This window comes from Carcharodon carcharias, chromosome 10 (assembly GCF_017639515.1).
Source record: "Carcharodon carcharias isolate sCarCar2 chromosome 10, sCarCar2.pri, whole genome shotgun sequence".
In the NCBI taxonomy this organism is placed as follows: domain Eukaryota; kingdom Metazoa; phylum Chordata; class Chondrichthyes; order Lamniformes; family Lamnidae; genus Carcharodon; species Carcharodon carcharias.
In genome coordinates, this window is record NC_054476.1 from 140,616,312 (window position 1) to 140,636,530 (window position 20,219).

At 46.9% G+C, this 20,219-nt stretch overlaps 1 protein-coding gene across 3 annotated transcripts in view; it reads left to right on the forward strand.

Annotated features, from left to right (window-relative positions):
- Positions 1-20,219, forward strand: part of abr (ABR activator of RhoGEF and GTPase) — a 215,987-nt gene that overhangs the window by 159,325 nt on the left and 36,443 nt on the right. For all 3 annotated transcript variants that reach the window (XM_041197333.1, XM_041197334.1, XM_041197335.1), the window contains 2 exons: positions 6,687-6,827; positions 19,647-19,768. In XM_041197333.1, coding sequence (XP_041053267.1) covers positions 6,687-6,827; positions 19,647-19,768 — 263 coding nt within the window. The remainder of the gene's footprint in view (positions 1-6,686; positions 6,828-19,646; positions 19,769-20,219) is intronic.

A 20,219-nucleotide genomic window follows, 5' to 3' on the forward strand; every position in this document is an offset into this window, starting at 1 on the left:
TTATGGAGACAAAAGTTGAAGCGGACAAGTTTAAGATTAGGAGGGGACTTGCAATGATTCTCTTCCTACCTGTCTCTAATTTCATGGAAAATCTCGAATTGCATCCTCCCCAATCCCATATTGACTGATCTGTTTCAGCGATGTTGATTCAGGGATAAAGATTGGGTGCATCCCATGCTTTTCTCATATATCACCAGAAAGGGCAGACGGGACTTTGATCAATATCCCATCTCGATGACAGCACCTCCGACAGTGCAGCACTCCCTCAGTACTGACCCTCTGACAGAAGAGCACTCCCTCAGTACAGTGAAGAACTCCCTCAGCTCTGACCATCCGACAGTGCAGCACTCCCTCAGTACTGACCCTCCAACAGCGCAGCACTCCCTCAGCACTGACCCTCCAAAAGTGCGTCAGTCCCTCAGTACAGACCCTCCGACAGTGCGGTGTTCCCTCAGTACTGACCCTCCAACAGTGCGGTGTTCCCTCAGTACTGACCCTCCGACATTGTGGTGTTCCCTCAGAACTGACCCTCTGACAGTGCATTGCTCCCTCAGTACTGACCCTCCGACAGTGCGGCAGTACCTCAATACTGACCCTCCAACATTGCCATGGTCCTTCAGTACTGACCATCCAACAGTGTGGTGTTCCTTTAGTCCTGACTGTGCGACAGTGCAGTGCTCCCTCAGTACTGACCCTCCAACAATGCAGTGTTCCCTCAGTAATGACCCTCCAACGGTGCAGTGTTACCTCAGTAACGACCTTCCGCAGTGCAGTACTCCCTCAGTACTGACCCTCCGACAGTGCGGTGCACCCTCAGTACTGACCCTCCGACAGTGCGTCATTTGCTCAGTACTGACCCTCCGACAGTGCGATGTTCCCTCAGTACTGACCCTCCGACAGTGCATTGCTCCCTCAGTACTGACCCTCCGATAGTGCGGCACTCCATCAGTACTGACCCTCCGACAGTGAGGTATTCCCTCAGCACTGACCCTCCAACAGTGCGTCGCTCCCTCAGTACAGACACTCCCACAGTGTGGTGTTCCCTCAGAACTGACCCTCTGACAGTGCATTGCTCCCTCAGTACTGACCCTCTGACAGTGCGGCACTCCCTCAGTACTGACCCTCCGACAGTGAAGTGTTCCCTCAGCACTGACCCTCCCACAGTGCGTCGTTTGCTCAGTACTGACCCTCCGACAGTGCAGTGTTCCCTCAGTACTGACCCTCCGACAGTGCATTGCTCCCTCAGTACTGACCCTCCAACAGTGCGATGTTCCCTCACTACAGACCCTCCGAGAGTGCGGTGTTCCCTCAGTACTGACCCTCCGACAGTGCATTGCTCCCTCAGTACTGACCCTCCAACAGTGCGGCACTCCCTCAGTACTGACCCTCCGACAGTGAGGTGTTCCCTCAGCACTGACCCTCCAATAGTGCGTCGCTCCCTCAGTACTGACCCTCCAACAGTGCATTGCTCCCTCAGTACTGGCCCTCCGATTGTGCATCGCTCCCTCAGTACTGACCCTCCAACAGTGCGGTACCCCTTAGTACTGACCCTCTGACAATGCGGTGTTCCCTCAGTACTGATCCTCCGACAGTGCATTGCTCCCTCAGTACTGACCCTCCAACAGTGCAGCACTCCCTCAGTACTGACCCTCCGACAGTGAGGTTTTCCCTCAGCACTGACCCTCCAATAGTGCGTCGCTCCCTCAGTACTGACCCTCCAACAGTGCATTGCTCCCTCAGTACTGGCCCTCCGATTGTGCATCGCTCCCTCAGTACTGACCCTCCAACAGTGCGGTACACCCTTAGTACTGACCCTCTGACAATGCGGTGTTCCCTCAGTACTGATCCTCCGACAGTGCATTGCTCCCTCAGTACTGGCCCTCCAACTGTGCATCGCTCCCTCAGTACTGACCCTCCAACAGTGCCGTACACCCTTAGTACTGACCCTCTGACAGTGCGGTTTTCCCTCAGTACTGACCCTCCGACAGTGCGGCACCCCCTCAGTACAGACGCTCTGACTGTGCGGCACTACCTCATTATGGACCCTCCGACAGTGCGGCACCCACTCAGTACTGACCCTCCAACAGTGCAGCACTCCCTCAGTACTGACCCTCCGACAGTGCGATGTTCCCTCAGTACTGACCCTCCGACAGTGCATTGCTCCCTCAGTACTGACCCTCCGATAGTGCGGCACTCCATCAGTACTGACCCTCCGACAGTGAGGTATTCCCTCAGCACTGACCCTCCAACAGTGCGTCGCTCCCTCAGTACAGACACTCCCACAGTGTGGTGTTCCCTCAGAACTGACCCTCTGACAGTGCATTGCTCCCTCAGTACTGACCCTCTGACAGTGCGGCACTCCCTCAGTACTGACCCTCCGACAGTGAAGTGTTCCCTCAGCACTGACCCTCCAACAGTGCGTCGTTTGCTCAGTACTGACCCTCCGACAGTGCAGTGTTCCCTCAGTACTGACCCTCCGACAGTGCATTGCTCCCTCAGTACTGACCCTCCAACAGTGCGATGTTCCCTCACTACAGACCCTCCGAGAGTGCGGTGTTCCCTCAGTACTGACCCTCCGACAGTGCATTGCTCCCTCAGTACTGACCCTCCAACAGTGCGGCACTCCCTCAGTACTGACCCTCCGACAGTGAGGTGTTCCCTCAGCACTGACCCTCCAATAGTGCGTCGCTCCCTCAGTACTGACCCTCCAACAGTGCATTGCTCCCTCAGTACTGGCCCTCCGATTGTGCATCGCTCCCTCAGTACTGACCCTCCAACAGTGCGGTACACCCTTAGTACTGACCCTCTGACAATGCGGTGTTCCCTCAGTACTGATCCTCCGACAGTGCATTGCTCCCTCAGTACTGGCCCTCCAACTGTGCATCGCTCCCTCAGTACTGACCCTCCAACAGTGCCGTACACCCTTAGTACTGACCCTCTGACAGTGCGGTTTTCCCTCAGTACTGACCCTCCGACAGTGCGGCACCCCCTCAGTACAGACGCTCTGACTGTGCGGCACTACCTCATTATGGACCCTCCGACAGTGCGGCACCCACTCAGTACTGACCCTCCAACAGTGCAGCACTCCCTCAGTACTGACCCTCCAACAGTGTGGTTTTCCCTCAGCACTGATCCTGCAACAGTGAGGTGTTCCCTCAGTACTGACCCTCCAACTGTGAGGTGTTCCCTCAGTACTGACCCTCCGACAGTGCAGTGTTCCCTCAGTACTGACCCTCCGACAGTGCATTGCTCCCTCAGTACTGACCCTCCAACAGTGCGATGTTCCCTCACTACAGACCCTCCGAGAGTGCGGTGTTCCCTCTCTACAGACCCTCCGAGAGTGCGGTGTTCCCTCAGTACTGACCCTCCGACAGTGTGGTGTTCCCTCAGTACTGACCCTCCGACAGTGCATTGCTCCCTCAGTACTGACCCTCCAACAGTGCGGCACTCCCTCAGTACTGACCCTCCGACAGTGAGGTGTTCCCTCAGCACTGACCCTCCAATAGTGCGTCGCTCCCTCAGTACTGATCCTCCGACAGTGCATTGCTCCCTCAGTACTGGCCCTCCAATTGTGCATCGGTCCCTCAGTACTGACCCTCCGACAGTGCAGTGTTCCCTCAGTAATGACCCTCCGGCGGTGCAGTGTTACCCCAGTAATGACCCTCCGCAGTGCAGTACTCCCTCAGTACTGACCCTCCGACAGTGCGGTACACCCTCAGTACTGACCCACCGACAGTGCAGCACTCCCTCAGTACTGACCTTCCGACAGTGCATTGCTCCCTCAGTACTGGCCCTCCGATTGTGCATCGCTCCCTCAGTACTGACCCTCCAACAGTGCGGTACACCCTTAGTACTGACCCTCTGACAATGCGGTGTTCCCTCAGTACTGATCTTCCGACAGTGCATTGCTCCCTCAGTACTGGCCCTCCAACTGTGCATCGCTCCCTCAGTACTGACCCTCCAACAGTGCCGTACACCCTTAGTACTGACCCTCTGACAGTGCGGTTTTCCCTCAGTACTGACCCTCCGACAGTGCGGCACCCCCTCAGTACAGACGCTCCGACTGTGCGGCACTACCTCATTATGGACCCTCCGACAGTGCGGCACCCACTCAGTACTGACCCTCCAACAGTGCAGCACTCCCTCAGTACTGACCCTCCAACAGTGTGGTTTTCCCTCAGCACTGATCCTGCAACAGTGAGGTGTTCCCTCAGTACTGATCCTCCAACTGTGAGGTGTTCCCTCAGTACTGACCCTCCGACAGTGCATTGCTCCCTCAGTACTGATCCTCCAACAGTGCGATGTTCCCTCACTACAGACCCTCCGAGAGTGCGGTGTTCACTCACTACAGACCCTCCGAGAGTGCGGTGTTCCCTCAGTACTGACCCTCCGACAGTGTGGTGTTCCCTCAGTACTGACCCTCCGACAGTGCATTGCTCCCTCAGTACTGACCCTCCAACAGTGCGGCACTCCCTCAGTACTGACCCTCCGACAGTGAGGTGTTCCCTCAGCACTGACCCTCCAATAGTGCGTCGCTCCCTCAGTACTGATCCTCCAACAGTGCATTGCTCCCTCAGTACTGGCCCTCCAATTGTGCATTGCTCCCTCAGTACTGACCCTCCGACAGTGCAGTGTTCCCTCAGTAATGACCCTCCGGCGGTGCAGTATTACCCCAGTAATGACCCTCCGCAGTGCAGTACTCCCTCAGTACTGACCCTCCGACAGTGCGGTACACCCTCAGTACTGACCCACCGACAGTGCAGCACTCCCTCAGTACTGACCTTCCGACAGTGCATCGCTCCCTCAGTACTGACTCTCCGACAGTGCAGCGCTCCCTCAGTACTGAGCCTCCGACAGTGTGATGTTCCCTCAGTACTGATCCTCCAACAGAGCATTTCTCCCTCAGTACTGACCCTCCGACAGTGCAGCGCTCCCTCAGTACTGACCCTCCGACAGTGCAGCGCTCCCTCAGTACTGACCCTCCGACAGTGCAGGGCTCCCTCAGTACTGGCCCTCCAACTGTGCATCGCTCCCTCAGTACTGACCCTCCAACAGTGCCGTACACCCTTAGTACTGACCCTCTGACAGTGCGGTTTTCCCTCGGTACTGACCCTCCGACAGTGCGGCACCCCCTCAGTACAGACGCTCCGACTGTGCGGCACTACCTCATTATGGACCCTCCGACAGTGCGGCACCCACTCAGTACTGACCCTCCAACAGTGCAGCACTCCCTCAGTACTGACCCTCCAACAGTGTGGTTTTCCCTCAGCACTGATCCTGCAACAGTGAGGTGTTCCCTCAGTACTGACCCTCCAACTGTGAGGTGTTCCCTCAGTACTGACCCTCCGACAGTGCATTGCTCCCTCAGTACTGACCCTCCAACAGTGCGATGTTCCCTCACTACAGACCCTCCGAGAGTGCGGTGTTCACTCACTACAGACCCTCCGAGAGTGCGGTGTTCCCTCAGTACTGACCCTCCGACAGTGTGGTGTTCCCTCAGTACTGACCCTCCGACAGTGCATTGCTCCCTCAGTACTGACCCTCCAACAGTGCGGCACTCCCTCAGTACTGACCCTCCGACAGTGAGGTGTTCCCTCAGCACTGACCCTCCAATAGTGCGTCGCTCCCTCAGTACTGATCCTCCAACAGTGCATTGCTCCCTCAGTACTGGCCCTCCAATTGTGCATTGCTCCCTCAGTACTGACCCTCCGACAGTGCAGTGTTCCCTCAGTAATGACCCACCGGCGGTGCAGTGTTACCCCAGTAATGACCCTCCGCAGTGCAGTACTCCCTCAGTATTGACCCTCCGACAGTGCGGTACACCCTCAGTACTGACCCACCGACAGTGCAGCACTCCCTCAGTACTGACCTTCCGACAGTGCATCGCTCCCTCAGTACTGACTCTCCGACAGTGCAGCGCTCCCTCAGTACTGAGCCTCCGACAGTGTGATGTTCCCTCAGTACTGATCCTCCAACAGAGCATTTCTCCCTCAGTACTGACCCTCCGACAGTGCAGCGCTCCCTCAGTACTGACCCTCCGACAGTGCAGCGCTCCCTCAGTACTGACCCTCCGACAGTGCAGCGCTCCCTCAGTACTGACCCTCCGACAGTGCAGCGCTCCCTCAGTACTGATCCTCCGACATTGTGGTGTTCCCTCAGAACTGACCCTCCGACATTGTGGTGTTCCCTCAGAACTGACCCTCCGTCATTGTGGTGTTCCCTCAGAACTGATCCTCCGACATTGTGGTGTTCCCTCAGAACTGACCCTCTGACAGTGCGGTGTTCCCTCAGTACTGATCCTCCGACAATGCGTTGCTCCCTCAGTGCTGACCTTCCGACAATGCGTTGCTCCCTCAGTACTGACCCTCCGACAGTGCAGCGCTCCCACAGTGTGGTGTTCCCTCAGTACTGACCGTCCGACAGTGTGATGTTCCCTGAGTAATGACCCTCTGACAGTGCAGTGTTCCCTCAGTAGTGCACTGGAAATGTTAATCTGGATTGCTGCTCAGCCTCTGGAGTTGGGGTTTCGTGCACAATCTGCTGATTTACGGGTGAGAGAGCTGCCTTGCAGGAAAAGCTTCTCATGGGCTGCATATTCCTGCAGAAGCTGGAGTTGACCTCGGGAGCCCTGTGTGAGACTCTGGAGATGAGTGCTGTTGTAATGGAGCTGCTATGTGTGTTTGCAGGATCTTCTGAAACATACACCCACAGAACACCCCGACTATCCCTTACTGCAGCATGCACTGCGAATCTCACAGAATTTCCTGTCCAGCATCAATGAGGAAATTTCTGAGCGGCGAACACAAGTGTCACTGGCAAAGGGAGAGGTGAGTGACGGTGCAGGGATGATGCTGCTCTGTGTCAGGGTGGGGAGATATTTGCTTTCAGAATGTTTCCTCTCACTTCACCCGTGTGGGTGATTAACCCCTCCCCCTGGTGTCAGTGATTGCACTTCACACCCCCATGCCAGCGATTACCTCCCGGTGCTGTAATTGCCCCCCCCGTGACAATAATTAGTCTCAAGTCGGTAATTACCCCCATGTCAGTAATTAACCCTGTTAGTAATTACCCCCATGTCAGTAATTAACCCTGTGTTAGTAATTAACCCTGTGTTACCCCCCCCCGTATCGGTAATTAACCCCATGTCAGTAATTAACCCCTAATTACCTCCGTGCCAGTAATTACCCCTGTGTCAGTAATTAACCCCCGTGTCAGTAGTTAGCCCAGTGTTAGTAATTACCCCCGTGTAAGTAATTAATCCTGTCAGTAATTACCTCCGTGCCAGTAATTACCTCCGTAGCAGTAATTACACCAGTGCCAGTAATGAACCCGATGACAGTAATTAACCCCATGTCAGTAATGAACCCCGTGTCAGTAATTACCCCCTTTCCAGTAATTACACCCATGTCAGTAATGATCCCGGTGTCAGTAATGATCCCGGTGTCAGTAATTAACCCGGCGTCAGTAATTAACCCAGCGACAGTAATTACCCCGTGTCAGTAATTACTCCCGTGTCAGTAATTAACCCGTTAGTAATTACCTCCATGTCAGTAATTATTCCCGTGTCAGTAATTACACGGTGTCAGTAATGATCTCAGTGTCAGTAATGATCTCAGTGTCAGTAATGATCTCAGTGTCAGTAATTACCCCATGTCAGTAATTAACCCGGCTTCAGTAATTTCCCGTGTCAGTAATTAACCCGGCATCAGTAATTCCCCGTGTCAGTAATTATTCCTGTGTCAGTAATTACCTCCATGTCAGTAATTACCTCCATGTCAGTAATTACCCCCGTGTCAGTAATTACACCTGTGTCTATAATTAATCTTGTGTCTGTAATTACACCTGTGTCAGTAATTACGCCTGTGTCAGTAATTACGCCTGTGTCAGTAATTACCCCCGTGTCAATGATTGCCCCGTGTCAGTAATTTTCCCTTGTCAGTAATTACCCCCTTGTCAGTGATTATCCCCGTGTTAGTGAGTGATTGCCCCTGTGTCAATGATTGCCCCGTGTCAGTAATTACCCCCGTGTCAGTAATTACCCCCGTGTCGGTAATTACCCCTCAAGTCAGTAATTACCCCTCAATTCAGTAATTAACCTCGAGTCAGTAATTTATTTACCCAGTGCCAGTAATTACCCCCGTGTCATTGATTACCCCATATCAGTAATAAACCCCTAATTAGCCCTGTGTCAGTAATTAGCCCCATGTCAGTAATTAGCCCCATGTCAGTAATTAACCCTTTGTCGGTAATTACCGCCGTGTCAGTGATTAAGCCTGTGTTACTAATTAACCCTGTGTCAGTAATTATCCCCTTGTCAGTAATTAACCCCATGTCAGTAGTTAACCCCTAATTACCCCATGTCAGTAATTAACCCCGTGTCAATAATTACCCCTGCGTCAGTAATTACCCCATGTCGGTGATTACTCCCGTGTCAGTAATTAACCTCGAGTCAGTAATTTATTTACCCCAGTGTCAGTAATTAACCCAATGTCAATAATTACCCCATGTCAGTAATTAACCCCTAATTACCCCCCGTATCAGTAATTAGCCCCATGTCAGTAATTAGCCCCATGTCAGTAATTAACCCTTTGTCGGTTATTACCGCCGTGTCAGTGATTAAGCCTGTGTTACTAATTAACCCTGTGTCAGTAATTATCCCCTTGTCAATAATTAACCCCGTGTCAGTAATTAATCCCTAATTACCCCATGTCAGTAATTACCCCTGTGTCAGTAATTAGCCTGGTGTCAGTAAATACCCCATGATAATGATTGCCCCGTGTCAGTAATTAACCCAATGTCCGTAATTACCCCCATGTCCGTAATTACCCCCATGTCAGTAATTACCCCCATGTCAGTAATTACCCTCTTGTCAGTAATTAACCCGTGTTAGTAATTAACCCTGTCAGTAATTACCCTCTTGTCAGTAATTAACCCTGTTTTAGTAATTAACCCTGTGTTATTCCCTTGCCAGTAATTAACCCCGTATCAGTAATGAACCCAGTGTCACTAATGAATCCGGTGTCAGTAATGAGCCTGTGTCAGATATTACCCCGGTCAGAGATTAACCCCATGTCAGTGATTAACCTCGTGCCAGTAATTAGCACCATGTCAATAATTACCCCCATGTCAGTAATTAATCCGTCAGTGATTAACCCCGTGTCAGCAATTAACCACATCGGTAATTACCCCATGTCAGTAATTACCCCTGTGTCAGTAATTAACTGTTAGTAATTACACCCTTGTCAGTAATTAACCCTGTTACCCCCTCGTCAGTAATTAAGCCCTAATTACCGTCTTGTCAGTACCTAACCCCACGTCAGTAATTAACCCCTAATTACCTCCGTGCCAGTAATTACCCCTGTGTCAGTAATTAACCCCCGTGTCAGTAGTTAGCCCAGTGTTAGTAATTACTCCTGTGCAAGTAATTAATCCTGTCAGTAATTACCCCCGTAACAGTAATTACACCAGTGCCAGTAATGAACCCGATGTCAGTAATTAACCCCACGTCAGTAATTAACCCCATGTCGGTAATGAACCCCGTGTCAGTAATTACCCCATGTCAGTAATTACTCCCGTGTCAGTAATTAACCCGTTAGTAATTACCTCCATGTCAGTAATTACTCCCGTGTCAGTAATTACACGGTGTCAGTAATGACCTCAGTGTCAGTAATTACCCCATGTCAGTAATTAACTCGGCTTCAGTAATTTCCCGTGTCAGTAATTAACCCGGCATCAGTAATTACCCCTGTGTCAGTTATTATTCCTGTGTCAGTAATTAACCCGTGTTAGTAATTACCTCCATGTCAGTAATTACACCTGTGTCAGTAATTACACCTGTGTCTGTAATTAATCTTGTGTCTGTAATTAATCCTGTGTCTGTAATTACACCTGTGTCAGTAATACGCCTGTGTCAGTAATTACCCCCATATCAATGATTGCCCCCATGGCAATGATTGCCCCGTGTCAGTAATTTTCCCTTGTCAGTAATTACACCCTTGTCAGTGATTATCCCTGTGTCAGTGATTGCCCCTGAGTCAATGATTGCCCCGTGTCAGTAATTACCCCTCAAGTCAGTAATTACCCCTCAAGTCAGTAATTAACCTCAAGTCAGTAATTTATTTACCCAGTGCCAGTAATTACCCCCATGTCATTGATTACCCCATATCAGTAATAAACCCCTAATTACCCCCGTGTCAGTAATTAGCCCCGTGTCAGTAATTAGCCCCGTGTCAGTAATTAGCCCCATGTCAGTAATTAACCCTTTGTCGGTAATTACTGCCGTGTCAGTGATTAAGCCCGTGTTACTAATTAACCCTGTGTCAGTAATTATACCCTTGTCAATAATTAACCAGACAGTAATTAACCCCATGTCAGTAATTAACCCCTAATTACCCCCATGTCAGTAATTACCCCCATGTCAGTAATAAACCCTGTGTCAGTAATTACCCCCTTGTCAGTAATTACCCAGTGTCAGTAATTACGCACGTGTCAGTAATTAAACCCATGTCAGTGATTTGCCCCGTGTCAGTGCTTTCCTTCCGTATCATTGATTGCCCCATGTCAGTAATTACCCCCATGTCAATAATTACCCCATGGCAGTAATTAACCCCTAATTACCCCCATATCAGTAATTAGCCCCATGTCAGTAATTAACCCTTTTTCGGTAATTACCGCCGTGTCAGTGATTAAGCCTGTGTTACTAATTAACCGTGTCAGTAATTATCCCCTTGTCAGTAATTAACCCCATGTCAGTAATTAACCCCTAATTACCCCATGTCAGTAATTAACCCCGTGTCAATAATTACCCCTCCGTCAGTAATTACCCATGTCGGTGATTACTCCCGTGTCAGTAATTAACCTCGAGTCAGTAATTTATTTACCCCAGTGTCAGTAATTAACCCAATGTCAATAATTACCCCATGTCAGTAATTAACCCCTAATTACCCCCCCGTATCAATAATTAGCCCCATGTCAGTAATTAACCCTTTGTCGGTTATTACCGCCGTGTCAGTGATTAAGCCTGTGTTACTAATTAACCCTGTGTCAGTAATTATCCCCTTGTCATTAATTAACCCCGTGTCAGTAATTAATCCCTAATTAACCCATGTCAGTAATTACCCCTGTGTCAGTAATTAGCCTGGTGTCAGTAAATACCCCATGATAATGATTGCCCCGTGTCAGTAATTAACCCAATGTCCGTAATTACCCCCATGTCAGTAATTACCCTCTTGTCAGTAATTAACCTGTGTTAGTAATTAACCCTGTTAGTAATTACCATCTTGTCAGTAACTAACCCCGTGTCAGTAATTAACCCCAAATTACCGTCTTGTCAGTAACTAGCCCCGTGTCAGTAATTAACCCCTAATTACCGTCTTGTCAGTAACTAACCCCATGTCAGTAATTAACCTCTAATTACCGTCTTATCAGTAACTAGCCCCGTGTCAGTAATTAGCCCTATGTCAGTAATTAACCCTTTGTCGGTAGTTACCGCCGTGTCAGTGATTAAGCCTGTGTTACTAATTAACCCTGTGTCAGTAATCATCCAGACAGTAATTAACCCCATGCCAGTAATTAACCCCTAATCACCCCATGTCAGTAATTACCCCGTGTCAGTAATTATCCCGGTGTCAGTAATTACCCATGTCAATGATTGCCCCGTGTCAGTAATTAACCCGATGTCCGTAATTAACCCCCATGTCACTAATTACGCCCATGTCAGTAATTACCCTCGTCAGTAATTAACCCTTTGTCGGTAATTACTGCCGTGTCAGTGACTAAGCCTGTGTTACTAATTAACCCTGTGTCAGTAATCATCCCCTTGTCAGTAATTAACCAGACAGTAATTAACCCCTAATTACCCCATGTCTGTAATTACCCCCATGTCAGTAATTAGCCCGGTGTCAGTAATTACCCATGTCAATGATTGCCCCGTGTCACTAATTAACCCGATGTCTGTAATTAACCCCCATGTCACTAATTACGCCCATGTCAGTAATTACCCTCTTGTCAGTAATTAACCCTTTGTCGGTAATTACTGCCTTGTCAGTGATTAAGCCTGTGTTACTAATTAACCCTATGTCAGTAATTATCCCCTTGTCAGTAATTAACCAGACAGTAATTAACCCCATGTCAGTAATTAACCCCTAATTACGCCATGTCAATAATTACCCCCATGTCAGTAATGAGCCCGGTGTCAGTAATTACCCATGTCAATGATTGCCCCGTGTCAGTAATTAACCCGATGTCCGTAATTAACCCCCATGTCACTAATTACACCCGTGTCAGTAATTAACCCTGTTAGTAATTACCCTCTTATCAATAATTAACCCAGTGTTGGAATTACCCTATTAGTAATTACCCTCTTGTCAGTAATTAACCCTGTGTTAGTAATTAACCCTGTGTTACCCCCTTGTCAGTAATGAACCCCGTGTGAGTAATGAACCCGGTGTCACTAATGAATCCAGTGTCAGTAATGAGCCTGTGTCAGATATTACCCCTGTCAGATATTACCCCTGTCAGATATTACCCCTGTCAGAGATTAACCCCGTGTCAGTGATTAACCTCGTGCCGGTAATTAGCACCATGTCAGTAATTACCCCCGTGTAAGTAATTAATCCGTCAGTGATTACCCCCGTGTCAGCAATTAACCACATCGGTAATTACCCCGTGTCAGTAATTACCCGTGTAAGTAATTAACCGTTAGTAATTACATCCTTGTCTTTAATTAACCCTGTTACCCCCTCGTCAGTAATTAAACCCTAATTACCATCTTGTCAGTAACTAACCCCGTGTCAGTAATTAACCCCTAATTACTCCCTTGTCAGTAATTAACCCCATGTCAGTAATGAACCTGGTGTCAGTAATTACCCCCATGTCAGTAATTACCCCTGTGCCAGTAATTAATATGTCAGTGATTACCCACCGTGTCAGCAATTAACTGCGTCGGTAATTACCCCCGTGTCAGTAATTAACTGTGTTAGTAATTAACCCTGTGTTACCCCTTTGTCTGTAATTAACCCCTAATTACCGTCTTATCAGTAACTAGCCCCTTGTTAGTAATTAACCCCTAGTTACTGTCTTCTCAGTAACTAACCCTGTCAGTAATTTACCGCTAATTACTGTCTTGTCAGTAACTAGCCCCGTGTCAGTAATTAACCCCTAATTACTCCCCTGTCAGTAATTAATCTTGAGTCAGTAATTTATTTACCCCAGTGTCAGTAATTATCCCAATGTCAATAATTACCCCATGTCAGTAATTAATCCCTAATTACCCCCGTATCAGTAATTAGCCCTATGTCAGTAATTAGCCCCATGTCAGTAATTAACCCTTTGTCGGTAATTACCGCTGTGTCAGTGATTAAGCCTGTGTTACTAATTAACCCCCCTGTGTCAGTAATCATCCCCTTGTCAGTAATTAACCAGACAGTAATTAACCCCATGTCAGTAATTAACCCCTAATTACCCCATGTCTGTAATTACCCCCATGTCAGTAATTAGCCCGGTGTCAGTAATTACCCATGTCAATGATTGCCCTGTGTCAGTGATTAACCCGATGTCCGTAATTAACCCCCATGTCACTAATTACGCCCACGTCAGTAATTACCCTCTTGTCAGTAATTAACCCTTTGTCAGTAATTACCGCCGTGTCAGTGATTAAGCCCGTGTTACTAATTAACCTGTGTCAGTAATTATCCCCTTGTCAGTAATTAACCAGACAGTAATTAACCCCATGTCAGTAATTAACCCCTAATTATCCCATGTCAGTAATTACCCCCATGTCAGTAATGAGCCCGGTGTCAGTAATTACCCATGTCAATGATTGCCCCGTGTCAGTAATTAACCCGATGTCCGTAATTAACCCCCATGTCACTAATTACACCCGTGTCAGTAATTAACCCTGTCAGTAATTAACCCTGTTAGTAATTACCCTCTTGTCAGTAATTAACCCTGTGTTGGAATTACCCTATTAGTAATTACCCTCTTGTCAGTAATTAACCCTGTTATTAATTAACCCTGTGTTACCCCCTTGTCAGTTATGAACCCCGTGTCAGTAATGAACCCCGTGTCACTAACGAATCCGGTGTCAGTAATGAGCCTGTGTCAGATATTACCCCGTCAGAGACTAACCTCGTCAGTGATTAACCTCGTGCCGGTAATTAGCACCATGTCAGTAATTACCCCCATGTAAGTAATTAATCCGTCAGTGATTACCCCCATGTCAGCAATTAATCTCGAGTCAGTAATTTATTTACCCCAGTGTCAGTAATTATCCCAATGTCAATAATTACCCCATGTCAGTAATTAACCCCTAATTACCCCTGCATCAGTAATTAGCCCCATGTCAGTAATTAGCCCCATGTCAGTAATTAACCCTTTGTCGGTAATTACCACCATGTCACTGATTAAGCCTGTGTTACTAATTAACCCTGTGTCAGTAATTATCCCCTTGTCAGTAATTAACCAGACAGTAATTAACCCCATGTCAGTAATTAACCCCTAATTACCCCGTGTCAGTAGTTACCCCCATGTCAGTAATTAGCCCTGTGTCAGTAATTACCCCATGTCAATGATTGCCCTGTGTCAGTAATTAACCCAATGTCCGTAATTACCCCCCATGTCCGTAATTTCCCCATGTCAGTAATTACCCCCGTGTCAGTTATTACCCCATGTCAATGATTGCCCCGTGTCACTAATTAACCCAATGTCAGTAATTACCCCCATGTCAGTAATTACCCCCGTGTCAGTAATTAACCCATGTCAGTAATTAGCCCTGTTAGTAATTACCCTCTTGTCAGTAATTAACCCTGTGGTGGAATTAACCCTATTAGTAATTACCCTCTTGTCAGTAATTAACCCTAAGTTAATAATTAACCCTGTGTTACACCCTTGTCAGTAATTAACCCCATGTCAGTAATTAAACCGTGTCACTAATGAATCTGGTGTCAGTAATGAGCCTGTGTCAGTTATTACCCCTGTCAGAGATTAACCCCGTGTCAGTGATTAACTTCGTGCCAGTAATTATCACCATGTCAGTTATTACCCCCATGTCAGTAATTAATCCGTCATTGATTACCCCCGTGTCAGAATTAACCACATCGTTAATTACCCTGTGTAAGTAAATAACTGTTAGTAATTACCTCCATGTCAGTAATTAAACCTGTTACCCCCTCGTCAGTAATTAACCCCTAATTACCGTCTTGTCAGTAACTAACCCCGTGTCAGTAATTAACCCCTAATTACTGTCTTGTCAGTAACTAGCCCCATGTCAGTAATTAACCCCTAATTACTCCCGTGTCAGTAATTACCCCCATGTCGGTAATTAACCGCGAGTCAGTAATTAACCCCATGTCAGTAATTAACTCCTAATTACTCCCGTGTCAGTAATTAACCCCGAGTCAGTAATGAACCCGGTGTCAGTAATTAACCCAATGTCAGTAATTAATATCTAATTACCCCGTGTCAGTAATTAACCCTGTGTCAGTAATTAGCCACTTGTCAGTAATTACATCTGTGCCAGTAATTAATATGTCAGTGATTACCCCCGTGTCAGCAATTAACCGCGTCAGTAATTAACCCCGTGTCAGTAATTACCCTGGTGTCAGTAATTAACCCTGTGTTAGTAATTAACCCCTAATTACTGTCTTGTCAGTAACTAACCCCATGTCAGTAATTAACCCCTAATTCCTCCCTTGTCAGTAATTACCCCATATCTGTAATTAACCCCGTGTCGGTGATTACTCCAGTGTCAGTAATTAATCTCGAGTCGGTAATTTATTTACCTCAGTGTCAGTAATTATCCCAATGTCATGTCAATAATTACCTCATGTCAGTAATAAAGCCCTAATTACCCCCGTATCAGTAATTAGCCCCATGTCAGTAATTAGCCCCATGTCAGTAATTAACCCTTTGTCGGTAATTACCACCCTGTCAGTGATTAAGCCTGTGTTACTAATTAACCCTGTGTCAGTAATTATCCCCTTGTCAGTAATTAACCAGACAGTAATTAACCCCCATGTCAGTAATTAACCCCTAATTACCCCCATATCAGTAATTAACCCGATGTCCGTAATTACCCCCCATGTCGGTAATTACCCCCATGTCGGTAATTACCCCCATGTCAGTAATTACTCCCGTGTCAGTAATTAACCCGTGTTAGTAATTAACCATTGTCAGTAATTACATCTGTGCCAGTAATTAATACATCAGTGATTACCCCCATGTCAGCTATTAACCGCGTTGGTAATTAACCCCGTGTCAGTAATTACCCTCTTGTCAGTAATTAACCCTGTGTTGGAATTAACCCTATTAGTAATTACCCTCTTGTCAGTAATTAACCCTATGTTGATAATTAACCCTGTGTTACGCCCTTGTCAGTAATTAACCCCGTGTCAGTAATTAACCGCGTGTCAGTAATGAACCCGGTGTCAGTAATAAGCCCGTGGCAGATATTACCCCGGTCAGAGATTAACCCTGTGCCAGTGATTAACCTCGTGCCGGTAATTAGCACCATGTCAGTAATTACCCCCGTGTCAGTAATTAACCCCTAATTACTGTCTTGTCAGTAACTAGCCCCGTGTCAGTAATTAACCCCTAAGTACCCCTGTGTCAGTGATTACCCTGTGTCAGTAATTAACCCTGTCAGGAATTAACGCCTAATTACCCCCTTGTCAGTAATTACCCCCATGCCAGGAATTAATCCCGTCAGTGATTACCCCCATGTCAGCAATTAACCGCATCGGTAATTACGCCCGTGTCAGCAATTAACCACATGTCAGTAATTAACCCTGTGTTACCCACTTGTCAGTTATTAATCCCTAATTACCGTCTTGTCAGTAACTAACCCCGTGTTAGTAATTAACTCCTAATTACTCCCTTGTCAGTAATTACCCCCGTGTCGGTAATTAACCCCTAATTACCATCTTGTCAGTAACTAACCCCGTGTCAGTAATTAACCCCTAATTTACTCCCTTGTCAGTAATTAACCCTGTGTCAGTAATTAATATGTCAGTGATTACCCGCGTGTCAGCAATTGATTGCGTCGGTAATTACCCCCATGTCAGTAATTAACCCATGCTCAGTAATTATCCCCGTGTCAGTAATTACCCCAGTGTTAGGAATTAACCCTGTTAGTAATTACTCCCTTGTCCCTAGTTAACCCCGTTAATAATTAACCCTGTGTTACCCCTTTGTCAGTAATTAGCCCCTAATTACCATCTTGTCAGTAACTAACCCCGTGGCAGTAATTAACCCCTAATTACTGTCTTATCAGTAACTAGCCCCTTGTCAGTAATTAACCGTGTCAGTAATTAACCCCTAATTACTCTTTTGTCAGTAATTAACCCCGTCAGTAATTAACCCCTACTTACCCCCTTGTCATTAATTACCCTGTGCCAGTAATTAATACGTCATGAATAACCCCATGTCTGCAATTAACTGCATCAGTAATTACCCGTGTCAGTAATTAACCCCGTGTCAGTAATTACCCCCGTGTCAGTAATCACCCCGATGTCAGTAATTAACTCTGTTTTAGTACTTAACCCTATTAATAATTACCCCCGTGTCAGTAATTAACACAGAGTCAGTAATTAACCCCTAATTACCGTCTTATCAGTAACTAGCCCTGTGTCAATAATTAAACCCTAATTACCGTCTTGTCAGTAACTAACCCCATGTCAGTAATTAACCCCTAATTACCGTCGTATCAGTAACTAGCCCCATGTCAGTAATTAACCATGTGTCAGTAATTAACCCCTAATTACCATCTTGTCATTAATTACCCTGTGCCAGTAATTAATACGTCATTAATAACCCTGTGTCTGCAATTAACTGCGTTGGTAATTACCCCGGTGTCAGTAATTAACTCTGTTTTAGTAATTAACCCTGTTCGTAATTACACCCTTGTCAGTAATTAACCCTGTTAGTAATTAACCCTGTGTTACCCCTTTGTCAGTAATTAGTCCCTAATTACTGTCTTATCAGTAACTAGCCCTGTGTCAGTAATTAACCCCTAATTACTCTCTTGTCAGTAATTAACCCCATGTCAGTAATTAACCCATAATTACCCCCTTGTCATTAATTACCCTGTGCCAGTAATTAATACGTCGTTAATAACCCCGTGTCTGCAATTAACTGCGTCGGTAATTACCCCCGTGTCAGTAATTACCCCGGTGTCAGTAATTAACTCTGTTTTAGTAATTAACCCTGATAGTAATTACCCCCTTGTCAGTAATTAATCCCTAATTACTGTTGTCAGTAACTAACCCCATGTCAGTAATTAACCCCTAATTACTCCCTTGTCAGTAGTTAACCCCTTGTCAGTAATTAATCCCGTGTCAGTAGTTACCCACGTGTCAGTAATTAACCCCGAGTCAGTAATGAACCCGGTGTCAGTAATTAATATCTAATTACCTCGTGTCAGTAATTAACCCTGTCAGTAATTAACCCCTTGTCAGTAATTATATCTGTGCCAGTAATTAATGCGTCAGTGATTACCCCTGTGTCAGCAATTAACTGCATCAGTAATTACCCCGTGTCAGTAATTAACCCTGTGTCAGTAATTAACCCCTAATTACTCCTTTGTCAGTAATTACCCCATGTCTGTAATTAACCTCGAGTCAGTAATTACCTTCCTGTTGGTAATTAGCCCCGAGTCAGTAATTAGCCCCGTGTTGGTAATTATCCCCGAGTCAGTAATTAACCCTGTGTCAGTAATGAACCCGCTGTCAGTAATTAACCCCATGACAGTAATTACCCCTAATTACCCCGTGTCAGTAATTAAGCCTGTGTCAGTGATTAACAGCGTGTCAGTAATTACCCCCGTGTCAGTGATTAACAGCGTGTCGGTAATTAACCCCGTGACGGTGATTAACTGCATGTCAGTAATCACACCTGTGTCCGCAATTACACGCTTGTCGGTAATTACTCCGTGTCGGTTATTAGCCCCGTGTCAGTAATTCCCCCATCTCACTAATTAGCCCCATGTCAGTAATTAGCCCCGTTTCGGTAATTACCCCTATCTCACTAATTAGCCCCGTGTCAGTAATTACCCCCATCTCACTAATTAGCCCCGTGTCAGTAATTACCCCATGTTGGTAATTAACCCCGTGTCGGTAAGTATCCCCGTGTCACTAATTAGCCTGCGTCGGTAATTTACCCCATGTCACTAATTACCCCCATGTCGGTAATTATCCCCGTGTCGGTAATTATCCCCGTGTCACCAATTAGCCCGCATCAGTCATTTACCCCATGTCACTAATTACCCCCATGTCGGTAATTAACCCCGTGTCAGTAATTAACCCTGTGTCAGTAATTAGCCCTGTGTCACTAATTAGCCCTGTGTCAGTAATTATCCCCGTGTCGGTAATTAACCCTGTGTCAGTAATTAGCCCCGTGTCACTAATTACCCCCATGTCGGTAATTATCCCCGTGTCAGTAATTGCCTCCCCACACTGAGCCAGTCATTGGAAGAGTTTAATTGCGAACAATACATAGTATTAATGTGAAGCACTATTATTTATATATTTACATCTGGTAACTGGATATATTGCTGAGGTGAACTGAAGACCTGAGCTGGTTGGTTTTCCTGAAAATTGTAAGACGTGAACCTGTTCGTATTCTTGAAATTATTATTTCACTTTCTGTTTCAGAATCGGCAATTGGTGAGGGATGGTTTTATTGTCGAAGTTTCAGAGGGAACCAGGAAACTGCGACACGTTTTCCTCTTCACCGACCTCCTGCTGTGCGGCAAACTGAAAAAACAGGCTGTTGGGTAAAGGGCAAGGGTATTCCTGGGGTACACACTGTGGAGGGGGCTACGATATTCCTGGTGTACACTGTGAAGGGGGGAGGGTATTCCTGGGGTACACACAGTTGTGGGGCGGAGGGTATTCCTGGTGTACACTGTGGAGAGGGGAGTATATTCCTGGGGTACACTGTGGAGAGGGGAGTATATTCCTGAGGTACACTGTGGAGGGCAGAGGGTAATGAGTGGGCAAAAACACAGCTTTGTTAACCTGACACAGTAACAGAGAGGAGTGATGGGGCAGGTCTGGTAGATGATTTATTTTTCGATTTTTGAAAGGCATTCGATAAGGTGTACCGCTCTAAACATCTCTCTGTCACCCTGTCCAAATCACTCCCACTCTCACCTATAGGCTCTCTTGCACCCATTGTCTGTCTGTTTCTCTCGTGCATGGTCTCTCTCGCAAAGAACATAAGAA